General features: G+C 32.4%; 1 protein-coding gene across 9 annotated transcripts in view; it reads left to right on the forward strand.

Moving 5' to 3' along the window:
* SSBP2 (single stranded DNA binding protein 2) overlaps nucleotides 1-13155 on the forward strand; it is a 302263-nt gene that overhangs the window by 252105 nt on the left and 37003 nt on the right. For 7 of the 9 annotated variants that reach the window (XM_072793451.1, XM_072793481.1, XM_072793462.1 and 4 more), the window contains 3 exons: nucleotides 1508-1574; nucleotides 2292-2362; nucleotides 7258-7349. In XM_072793451.1, coding sequence (XP_072649552.1) covers nucleotides 1508-1574; nucleotides 2292-2362; nucleotides 7258-7349 — 230 coding nt within the window. The remainder of the gene's footprint in view (nucleotides 1-1507; nucleotides 1575-2291; nucleotides 2363-7257; nucleotides 7350-13155) is intronic. The other 2 variants (XM_072793414.1, XM_072793443.1) reach the window with 1 other exon arrangement.

The raw sequence follows: 13155 nt of genomic DNA on the forward strand, positions 1-13155 counted from the left end.
TTAGAGAACTGTACTCTGTAGTACTTAGAGGTGATGAGACATAATGTCTACAGCTTGCTCTCAAGTGTCTCTGAAAAAGATTGGTGTTAACAAGTGCATATGGAGAGAAGGAGAAAGGGTGATGGGGCAGGTGTGGTGAAATGTCAATAGTTGGGCAGTTGGTATCAGAGTATATGGAAATCCTTTGTACTGCCTATGTAATTTTTCTGTGAGTTTGAAAATTAAAAAATATATATAGATATACACAGAAGCAAATAAGAGAACTTACCCAGTGTGGGGTTATATGGAAGAATTTTTCTAGGAAGTAATCCCTAAACTGAGATCTGAAATATGTCAACAAGAGGCACATAAGGGTCTGTGAGCTTCTTGAGATGAGAGATTGTTTAGTTTTAGTTTACTTTTGTTTTGTTTTTAATGGTTGGCATTTAGATATTATTGATTAAATTCATGAATTGAAAAAAACTGAAGGAAGTTTGATTTGGTTGGAGGTTAGAATGTTAGGAGCAGCGGCAAGAGATTAGGCTGGAAAGATAAGCAGGGAACAGATCATATGGTAGCATATGTTTTCAATGTGCTTGTAAGAAGAAATTGAAGAATTACAAAAATGACTTGAGGAATGGCAGCTCTCTACTGTATCCCAAGTGATAACAATGAAGAAAATAGCTCTTATCTGGATATATACATTTTTTAATATTGAATTTCCTTTGAAATGTTTGAAATTTTTCACTAATTAGATAAGATTTATTCTGCTTTAAGTGAGTGAATCTTTTAGAGATTCTTGCCAATTGTCAAGATTATATGTATATGTGAACAGATACATGTAAACTTTATAGGATTTGTAGGTTTAAATCATTCTTAGTTTGGTTCAGCTCTAAGTGCTGTTCAGACAACTGTTAGAAACTTGTGATGCAGGATACATCCGGTATCACACCCTTCCTAAGATCAACCCTGTCTTAATCTCCACCTTTTTCACTTTTAGTTTTCTTTTTTCCATGCAGCCAAATTGTTTGAACTTAATTGGAGTATTATTTTTCTAAATGGTTTCCTAGGGAAAATGTAACTCCAAAAAAAAAAATTTATTGGCCCCTCGGCATTTTAGTCCTGGTGCTATTTGTAATACCAGATGAGTAAAATAATCTGTAGAAAATAGAGAGATTACTTTCAAGAATCAAAATTAGTTATTTTATTGCCCATAGTAAATTAATTTTGAGGGAAGGTATTATGCTTCTTGGGATGAAATAGGACAATTTTGCCTAGATTTTTATTTCCAGGAAGTACTTATTTTGTTAACCACAAAATTGGGCAAAGTGGAATGTTTTTTAGAACTAAGAACTTATAGTAGGTATGTAGAGCTATAAAATTAATGAATTAATGTGAAATATAAGAAACCTGGTAAAATGCTAAATGCATTCTATAATTACAGGAATTTTAAAAGAGAACTGTTAAAGCACTTATTTTGTAAATATTTAGAGTATTTCTTTTTGTTTTGTTTTACTAAAAACGCTAGGCACTTGGAGGTGTCCCAGGAAGTCAGCCATTACTTCCAAGTGGAATGGACCCAACTCGACAACAAGGTGACTACTTTAAAGTCAAAGTGAAAGTGATATGCAGAATCTCAAATAAATCCTTTATTTTTTAAGGGTAATTTTATTTGTATAAATCTTCCATAATTATACATTGCATTTTTGCAGGTAACATGGCCAAATGACTTACATGTTCAGCCTTTAAATATACATGATAGTGAGGGTGGTGATAACATAAGAAACAGAAATTAAATATCTAAAAATCCATATTTTAATTAAGATCTTCTAAAACCTTTTATATAACTTCTAACAAGTGGAAATTAAAATGATTATCACTTTTGATTTCTTCTGCCTTTTTCAGATAGGTTAGTCCATCTGAAAGATGAGTAGGGGGAAAAGAGGATGCTAAGCAACCAGTGGCCTGATTAGTTTAACAAATCAATAATCAGGTCCTTCCAACAGAGATATTTAGGTACCACAGATATGTATCGCTCTATTATACTGTTCCAAGGTATAAGGAGCAAATGATTTGAGAGATGTATACCAGCACAGAGTAGGAAGAAAAATTCAATCTCTGAATGGAGAGTGTGGGCAAGTAGTGATAAGAGGCAGAGAAGTGGCCATGGAAGCCAAGATGAGATGATGTCCATTACCCAGTTCCTTAGTAAGTAAAATTTTAACACCTCATAGGATAGTAGCCTCCTCTCTCCTTGGTTAGCACTCATGCTCATTATATTGCTAATATCTTCATACTTTTCTTTTTTTAAGGACATCCAAATATGGGTGGGCCAATGCAGAGAATGACTCCTCCAAGAGGAATGGTGCCCTTAGGACCACAGGTAAATAATCAACACAAAAAGCTAGATGTTGAGTGTTTTGCCTTTATCTTATATATAAATAAACTGTATCATTTGCTGGCTTTTATTATGTTCATTAAAGGCTTGATTTAACTATATTAAAACATGAAGGGTGTTACAACCAAAATTTTCAAAGATACCACATTACATGAAAAAAATAAAACCCCATATGTTAATAGAGGTGACATCCTCAGAGCCACAAAAAAATAATTCCTTTTATTTAGGCTCAGTTATTTCTTATGTATTTTCTTATAAAACTCTTGATTAAAAAAACTCTTCATTTACGTATTTAAATTAATTTTCTTTATGTCAGCTTATGTTAGGGTTGATGATTTATGTGACCAACCATCAGAAGCTATTAAGAGCAATTAGAATTTATAGGATCTATAGGATATTTCATTGACTGAATATATATTTTAGGCATTAATGAACTAAGCCAATTTTGTCTATACAGAACTTGAAGGATATCTTTCCCAAAAGATTTCCATAATAGATACATTTTAAATACACATAAAAATATGATGCCTATAATTTAGTTACCATTCTTCATGCAGTTCATTGATTTTTAAGCTAGCTGCTCTTTAAGCTTTTGTCATCCCAAACCAATATTTTCAGTACTTTTAAAAACTAGAGTCTGATTTAAGAGTCAGTTCTGCAGTGTGTTTGAAAGATACAGCAATGGTTACTTAAGCTATATGAACACTTAGATCTCATTTGAAAATGCATAAATGGAAAGCATACTAGCCTTTATGTTTTATAAATATTTAGCTGTATGTACATGTGCTTTGTGTTATAAATAAATTATAATAGAAAATAAGAAAACATGTTTCTGGTGAGTCATCTCTTACTGATGAGTTTTAATACTCAAGTTTATGATGTAAGTGTGAATTACTTCTTTGTATTTTCAAACTCAAAAAGAGTAGTTTATTTCTGCCATTTGGATTTGTATCCTTGGTATCTATTTCTTCATAATTTGAGGGCAATAAGGTGTTTTGATTTGAATTAACCTCAGAAACCAGAACTACCTATAATAACTTCTTTAAATCACAATATACAGAATGTAAAAAGTTAAAGGAAACTACATATACTATGTACCTAAATGAAAAGGGAATTAATATGAAGGGTAGAATAGGTAAAATGTGAGAAAAAAATAATTTGGAATGAGGGATTATGAGATATTTACCTATAATACCTGGTATGTGAAATATACGCATTATAAACTGTGAAATTTGTATAAAGGTTATCTGTGTTTCTTGAAAGATGATAAAAAAACAATTCTCATAGTAGATATTATAACCATACAGATGCTACTCAAAAACAGAATGTCTGCTTTTCTCTAGTTGAATTATAGAAATAGTTTCTGAAATGTTGTTTCTAGCTTTATATACAAACATAAAACACATCTTTTTTATCGTAGATGTTATTTCCATGGTTTTTTATGCTTAAGACCAGTGTAATGAAGAAGGAAAGTAGTTATCAATCTGAACAACTGAATCCCTATACCAGAGAAATATATACAATCTAACAATTCTTAGATAATGTTGATTTAGGCCAATGCACACCTAGAACATAGTAAACGTGTGCTTAGTACTTATCATGAATGAAGAAACAAAAGTTTGCTCTAAATCTTGGCATATTTTTCCCACTCCTTTACCTATTTTAAGTTTAAGATCTGTGGTAGTTCATATAATTATCTATTTAATCAAGAAAAATACGTTACTTAATACCATATTTGAAGACATTTTTCTACTACTTTTGTAATAATATACACCTAGCTTATTTGTGTTCTTCGGCTTACCAGGTTACATATGATTAACAGAAAAATGCAGCAAGACTATCCAATATTAGTTTTAGTTCCTCCAGAAATCTGAAGGTTAAATGAATTGTATATAGTACGAACATATCATGAATTCCAAATCAAATACCTGAGGTAGAGAAATGGTGAGATTGGAAATACATAATTAGCTCTCATGTAAAGAGAGAGTTAACTGATTCTGTATTTCAAATTTAAGAGAGGTAGAATTTGGCTCAGTAAAGGGAAGAACTTTCTAGAAAGTAAACTGCCCAATCATGGGAAAACTCTTTATAAACTTTCCAAGCAGAATCTGAACAGCCATTTTGTCAGGAACATTGCATTGGGAAAGAGATTAAGCCAGATGGAATTATATAGCTGCCATCCGCTTTAAAATTCAGTGATTCTAAATTAGCTCTTCCCATTCTGCCTTTGTTGATATCACTTGGAAAGGCAGTTGTTATTCTTTCTTATCTTCCTGTTTTCTTTTGCTTCAGATTATTCACAAAATGGAAATATTTTGTAAACCTATCAAATTATGTATTGGATAATTTCTTACTAATTTCCCATGACACTTGAGCACTGGATATACCAAGATAAGTAAAACAGATCCTACCTTCAAAGTACTTATTGTTTAGCAGGAGACACAAATATGTAAAGAAAAAGTATTATGCAGTAGAAAAAATCTAGAAAAGAAATATGCATACTCTGTCAGGGAATCAGTACATAAACAAGCATGTAATTCTGCGAGGGTTGAAGGCTCAGGGAAGCTGATGAGAAGAGGACTCATATAAGTTGGTCCATTATTATTGGTGACAAGAAAGAGTTAGCAGCTACAATCTTTGAGCACCAATTATCATGCTTTTAATGCACCAAACACAACGATAGTATTTTATATAACTTTGCTTTATCCTCCAACAAGCTAGTAAAGGACATGATATCACTTTACAGATAAGGAAATTAGGTTGAACTAATCATTGGGGAATGATTGGCCCATGATCACACATATCCAAAGAGGGCAGAGGAAATGGGGCAGTGGCAACAGAAGTTCAAACCAATGTCTTTCTATGTCCAGAACTATAAAGAAAACTAATATTTTCCTTGATAAAATGAAACAGATCTTCTAAAACCAAAAATGAAAGGAGACTTTTCTTTTGAAGCATTTTTATTATACATCACCATCCAGATTTTGTTTCCAGTGGCTAACTTTCTTCTCAGAGACTTCTTGCTAATATTGCTGCTGCCATTGCCATGCTTGACCCAGAAGTTAAGGGAAGTAACTGTCCTTTTAATGACTCAACTATGGATAGAAGCCATTCTGTCCTTTAGCACATACAATTGGGATGTTTAAATAAGATTTCCTGAAAGTAAATAAACAATGAGAGGAGCATGTAACTAGTAATTTATTTATATACTGTGTTTACACTCTGGAATTAATAGACTCATTGAATATTTCCTTGTCATCTTAGCACCTACTACACAGGAGGCCACAGTAAGAGTTACCATGAGTGAAAAAGTATACTGCGTGTTTCTGAACCACAAGAAATCCAGTAGGCTGGAGGGTGTAGCTGAGAGTAGGGAAAGAAGGTAAAGATTACAGGAAATGTGTACAAGAAATACAGGTTAGGACTGAACCCTGAATGCCATCATAGAGCCATGCTGAGGAGTAGGTATTTGTTAGCCACTGTGGTCATCATGGCTTCTAGGTGACACAAATAGGACTGAGTTTTAGAAGCCATAGTTCTGGAGGCAGCATGAAGTATAGATTGGGAGGCGGAAAGGTTAAGTCAGAGAAACCAATGAGGACAGTACATTAGTATCAGTAAACAAAAAGATTAGTGATATGAAGGAAAGTGCTACTCCAAGAGCTATTTCACAGGTAGAATCAAGAGACCTTGATAACTGCCTGGGTGCAGGAATTGAAATAACAAGAAGAGACATCACTGAACTCCCAGAGGTTCCTAGCCTGGACTGTTGTGTGGCGGGCGATGCCACAGAAGTGACTGAGGAAATATGGAGGCGATATGAAGAATGCAGTTGTGAGAAGAGAACATTGAGTTTACTTTTAGATATGTTGAAGATGAGGCAGAGTCCAGATGGAAACAATCCAAGTGATGTTCAACATAGGGGTCATCTAGGAGCTTAGGAGAGATGACACAACCAAATATAAAACCTTCAGGATTCCTAAATAGTTGCTGAACTAGTAGTGGCAGATGAGATTACCCATAAATATGTATTTATTAAAAAGAATGCTACAGCTAGAACTTGGAGAAAAACATTTAAAGAGTTAGCAAAAGAAAAGGAGCCAACAACAGAAATTGAAAAAGTGCAAATGAGAAAAGTTAGAGGAATAGTGCTGTCAGAAAGCCAAGCATAAAAACAGTTGATAGTGTCAAAATATATTAACATGAGGATGTTAAAATCAATCTTTTGGCCGTAATGGAAACTAAAGTAAGCTAATATGACATGCATGTTAAAACATTAAAATGTTTTTCTCCTTTGAATGTATGTAAGAGATATTGACAGAAGCCTATTAATATAATTTGTGTATACATATTTTAAGTGTATTTTCATTTCCATATATTGTTGTGTATTTGTATATTAGGACATCTCTCTATGGGACATAATATTTTGTGAACCGAAGTTTGCATTCAACTTTCTTATGTTGGGTTCACCTGTTGGGTTTTTTTTCCTTCAGGCTTTATGTAATTGTTCTTGGTCTGGAAATTTCAAACATGCTGGCTAAGTCTGTTCTTTAAAAACAGTTTTGGATTTACAAAATGTTTTATTTGAAAAAGTTTTCTGTCGTACAGACATTAGGAAATTCATAAGGATATGTTGATATTTTAATTGCAACTATATCGTAACCATTTAACATGCCCCGATGATCTTACCTAGTTATGTAGTTCTTAAAAAGACACAGACCAAAGTAATTATTAAGATAGAAGCAATAGTCCAAGAGTGGACCCTTCAGAGAATGAATTGCACAGGCCTTATCCAGTCAGGAGTTATGTAGGGAAATCATTAACCTGCTCTCCTTTCTTTCCCCCCTCCTCTTTGGTTTTGTTTTTTTGTTTTGTGGTAGTCTGACCCTTGGTTATCATTACAGAACTATGGAGGTGCAATGAGACCCCCCCTGAATGCTTTAGGTGGCCCCGGAATGCCTGGAATGAACATGTAAGCAAAATGCTATGTTATCCTGTTCAGTGTTCTATTTTCTGTCTTCTTAAAATCCCACTAATTTGTAATACAATTTGAACTTCTCAATTTCTGTGTAGTATAAGATGAAACTAGTGTAAATGAACTAAACATGGGCTGTAGTGTTTGCTTCATTTTTACAACAAACTCTGTTTTCTTCCTTCCCCTGCAACCTTTAATTTTTTCCGTTTTCAGATGCCAAATGCCAACTTTTAGCCACACTTTTATGTTTCCTTTATTTAATAAAAAATTAGTCTTTTATAAATAAGCACATAGTCTCCATATATAGTCTGTATAAAACTATAAAGAGATGCTGGCACCAAGATGGAGACTTAACTCCATAGAAGCAGACAATTGCTACTAACTTCATTTTCACAGATATATATTAATCCCTGAAAGTTTTTCATTCTGAGTCTTTACTTTTGCTTTGTTGGGACCACTTTTAACCCAGCAAGAATTCTCTCTGGTAGTATCTTCTATATTAAAGAACTTGCCATAATACAGGGTGAATTTTTGTTTGAAAACTAGGATGGATATGCTTGGATAAGGAGCAAACTAACACTTTTTTGGTTGTTTTGGTTTGCTTTTTTACCGAAAAGGCCTTTGAAGCCCAAAGAGAGTCATTTCTAAATACCCAAAATAATACCGGCCATTAAGGAATTTTTATTTATTTTTCATTAGCTAACTTGCCCCCAAAGTTCCACCTACACCAGGTGCTTATTCGTGACTTTCATTAATTTACTAAAGGATCAATTCCATGATGTGGCCTAAAGAAAGCTTACCAGAAATAATGAGGCTGTTCCATATAAGGTTGTGGGTAGTTACCTCTAATATATTTTCCCATTTGTCCATGTTTTGGTTATTTACATATCAAATTAGATAACTCTGCCATCACTTAATGGCATTGAAGATATAATGAGATAAGCTCTTTTGATATAGATAGGGATTTTTGTGAGTTTCTGAATCCATTTTCATGGAAAGTAATTTTGCCTAAAATAGAAAATAGGTTAATAAGTGGGTATGAGCCAGACTCAAAACTAACAGAACAAGGGGGAAAAAGTAGGTCAAATTTTCCTATCACATCTTTTCACTTTTAAAGTAAAAATGGGTAGACATGAAGTCTGACTTTTCGTAAATCCCTTAAAGGCTTAGCCTTTATTAATGGTTGTTACAAAAAGAAGTGATATTTTATGCTTATATCAAACGCTGTAACTCTTACCAATAGGATTTAGATATATATAAAATTTATCTACCTGAGATTCTGACTTTAAAATGCAACAGCTTTCAGGGAATATAATTTTGAATACTGTGTATAGACATAGGAGGTATACACTTTGAACATTATGATCAATCTAGATTTATCATTAAATATTAAGACTGTATCTAATCATTTTGTATATTACATTTCACTATAATTGGCTACGTGGTCAACTTTAGATCAACCTATTTTTATTAGTATAGAGAAAAAAGCTATTTTTATGTAACCATTAAGAGATTCAGCTGCATAAAATTGTCTAGTTTCTTTCTCACATACACTTAAACAGATAAACATAAACATTTAATGGGTACATTAAATTCCCTAGATTATAAACACTAAAAATATAGCTCAAATTCTTAATATGATCATTTTGTTGATATTTGAATTTGGGTTTCTCATTTAAATATACCAAGATGCTATAAAATATTTTTTATTACATAATATTGCACTGTTCATACAATTTCTGGTTTTTAAAGAACCTTTAAACCTTACAGATTCAGGTTTCCATTATTTGTTACTTGACTTTTACTTGCAGTCTTACATAATTTCCAGTTTTCTCTAAATTAGGATATTCTTAAGGAACAATGAAATTGTAAATATTTCCTTATTTACATTTGTAAAGATTTCCTTCTAACAAGGAAATTCTGAAGTATGGAAGATCCAACCAGAGCAAATTATTGTGTTGATATTGGCCCCAACAAAGCGAGAGTGAATTTAAAGAGACATGAAAAATTAAAATGTATTTTGTCCATTGTACTCAATAGAGTAAACTTCATTGAAATTCACTTCATAATTTAGTATCTTTAAGAGAAAGATACTAAATCTTACTCTGTTATGGCAAATAAGTATTTCTAACTGGCATTTGTGCTTTCTTCACTTTTTTATATGTTGGGTAACTTAAAAATTAAAGGAAAAAGCATTGGAATAGTGTTATTTTAACTATGACTTTAACAGTCTAAGATATTTGTGTTTTGGGGTCAGGTGGAACTGCCAGAGAATCATATCTGGATGAGTTTTCTTTAGGTTGTCTCTTTTTCTTGTTTACCATGAAAGTATAATGACAATTAAAAATAATATCCAACTGTGCTCACTGAAGTAATTAAATACTGTATTCTAACTGGCAAACTATTTGGAACAAAAGTTTGGTCATGTTAATAAAGAAATATTGGTTGCCTCCAGAGAAAATGCTTATTCTAATACAATTTTTACATTTCCATGCTCTAAACTCAGGATAAATTATATGTAGTGTCATCCAAAATTAAAATAAAACTATGCTTTTAATGTTTCTCTGTTACTATATTTTTAATATCAGTTTCAGTAATTTAAAGTATAATTTAAAACTATAGCCACAATGTAAATATTTTCAAATTCATTATAGATAATTTTTTAGAGAAACTATATTTCTAAATTAAATACATTTTTAGGGGTGCCTGAGTGGCTCAGTCAGGCATCCCACTCTTGAGTTCAGCTCGGGTCATGATCTCAGGGTCATGAGATTAAGCTCTGCATTGGGCTATGTGTTCAGTGGAGTCTGCTTGAGGTTCTCTTCCTCCCTCTCTCTGCCCCTTGCCTCCACTCCCTCCCTCTCTCTCAAATAAATGAATCTTTAAAAAAATAAAAACAATAAATAAACTACATTTTTACAAATTTCCAAAGAATTTAGGATTCAGCATTACAACATTCCTAATTCAAATTTGTATATGTTGGTATTTTATAGAAACTAAGAGGACAAAGGATTTCAAAGGATCTAGATCTTCCTGTTATCCTATAGAATGATAAAATTTGGGTAGTTATTATTTTTAAATGAAATGTATTACAAAAGAGAATTTTTCTCTATAGTAATCATAGTGCTTTGATTTCATCATATCTGTATACCCTTACCAAAAAATACAGTCTTCTTTTAAATTCTGTTTTTCACTTTATTTTTAGATGAGGCTACCCTGATTCTACTTGAAACTATACCTATATAAAAATTTCCATTCAGGGGCATCTGGGTGGCTCAGTGGTTGAGCATCTGCCTTCAGCTCAGGTTGTGATCCCAGGGTCCTGAGATCAAGTCCCACATCAGGCTCTCCACAGGGAGCCGCTTCCTCTTCTGCCTATGTCTCTGCCTCTCTCTCCCTGTCTCTCACGAATTAATAAATAAAATCTTTTAAAAAAATTTCCGTTCAAAATAACGCCTGTGTTACAGTTTGTAGGTTACTTTCTTGATAATACTGATGGTCCTCAAAAGAAGTGGGAATGACTGCACTTAAGGAATTGTTCTTTTTTTTTTTTTAAGTTTGTTTTTTTCTTCAGATTTATTTATTTGTGTGAGAGAGTGATAAAACAAGAGAGAGCAGGAGGGGGAGAGGGAGAAAATCTCAAGTAGAGTCCCTACTAAGTGTGGGGACTGACTTGCGGCTAGATTCCACAACCCTGAGATCATGACCTGAGCCAAAATCAAGAGTTAGGCGCCTCAATTGACTGAGCCATATAGGTGCCTCTGAAATTAGTAATTGTTTTAAAAGAACTGTTCATTAATATAACCCCCATTTTATTTAGCACTATTTGTGAAACTTAAAATGTTTTCAAACTCAGTGGTAATATTGGAAGAAATTTAGCTTATCCATAAGAATTATTAATATTTAACCTATCATATTAAAATGCAATTTAATATGAAATACATAGTGTGCTGAGACTAACTTAGTATCTATCAAATAATTGAAATGCATAAAGGTATTGTTACTGATAATAAATGTAACATTTAACATTTAATTTAATGCTATTATTTATTTAAGTAAAATATTTAGTTATTTAACATTTAATTTAGCATGTTAATCTAACATTAAATGATTTTTTAAATAAGTGAAATATTATATTTAATCTTATTCAAACAACGCTGTTTTAAACATAATACTTCAAGGGACACCTGGGTGGCTCAGCAGTTTAGCGCCTGCCTTCATACCAGGGCATGATCCTGGGGTCCCGGGATCGAGTCCTACATCCGGCTCCCTGCATGGAGCCGCTTCTGCCTCTACCTGTGTCTCTGCCTTTCTGTGTGTGTGTCTCTCACAAATAAATAAAAATAAAATCTTAAAATAATAATAATACTACAAAATTATATGAGATCATTATCGACATAACGTCATTGTGTACCAATTTTTGCCATGATTTGGATATAGTATTTTTATGCTATTTTAAAATAAATATTTCCCAATTTCATTATTATATTTTATTTAGCATCAAATAAATGATGTGGATTAACATCAAACAAGTAAAATATTTAACTTGTCAATATATATCCTATGTTTTACCTCACTTTCTGTCCATGAGGACATTGATTGAATTGTATATGTAAAATCATCTTTCTAAAGTGTTCCAGTAGTTAATTGTAAAAATCATCATCATTATCACCATCTTAAAGAGGCACCACTTTCCAGAGACAGTACAAGTGCCCCTAACCTTTTCCCTGTGCACAACACTTTGACTAACTCCTCTCTGGCATCTTATTTTCTTCTTTATTCCTCAAGCAGAATTGGAGAAAGTTGTATTTGGGCACCCTAACAGAGCCCAAAGATAGATTTTCATGTACTTCCCTGCTATTTATATCCCTGAGGAATTCCAAAACAAAATGAAAAACAGTTCTTAATTGTCCGAGTAATATAGCTAACTTGGAGAGCTTCTATCTAACATGTAGAATTTCAAGTTTAAGGTCCCTAAAATAAGAATCCAGGGACTTTTTTTTTAATTAAAAATTTCCACTTTCTACTGCAATTAGAGGGAAAAGGGAATTTTCAGTGACCCTAATTACAGAGGACTTGCTGACAGCGGTCTACTTTTTATCAAACAGTATTTATTCAGGTATACTTAATACTAAAGCATGAGGACAAGAGACCTTTTTCACTTAATTAGACATTAATTTTGTTTTAAAAGATTTATGTCCTTCTAAGCTATAGAATACAAAACATTATCCACCACCCTAAAATGAAGTAATTTACCAACATATGTTGACATAGATTACTTCCTATTTTTCCCAGGATTTACTCTGGTCACTGTCTTAAACTATAATTATGAAAACAAGAAATGTGATTCCCTTGTTTAAAAGTAACTAAATTGTCAGTAGCACTGAAAGATAGATTGATATAAAATAACATACAAAGTCACAATATATATTCTGTGATATTCTTTGTGTTTTTTTAAAAGGAGTCCACTTTAATCACCTTTTCTGTATGTTTATTTATTTATAGTTTAATAAGAGCAGTCATTTTACATATATTGATATTTTAAAGTAATTTCATTTTAATTTTGAATGGGATACTGGTGGCACTTTTATTTATGTCATGGGATTATAGTTTATGTTTATTTTATAATTCATGCTTTTTGCGTCATAAGTGTGTTTTCATAATGATTCAGATATATATACATATATTTACTTTTAAAGGTGACTATCACTTTTAGTGTTTATCACAATAATTGAATTAAAACTAGACCTACCCAAAGTAGTTTGATTTGGGAAGAAAACTATTTTGTGGAGGAACCAAATCT

This window comes from Canis lupus, chromosome 2, assembly GCF_048164855.1.
Source record: "Canis lupus baileyi chromosome 2, mCanLup2.hap1, whole genome shotgun sequence".
In the NCBI taxonomy this organism is placed as follows: domain Eukaryota; kingdom Metazoa; phylum Chordata; class Mammalia; order Carnivora; family Canidae; genus Canis; species Canis lupus.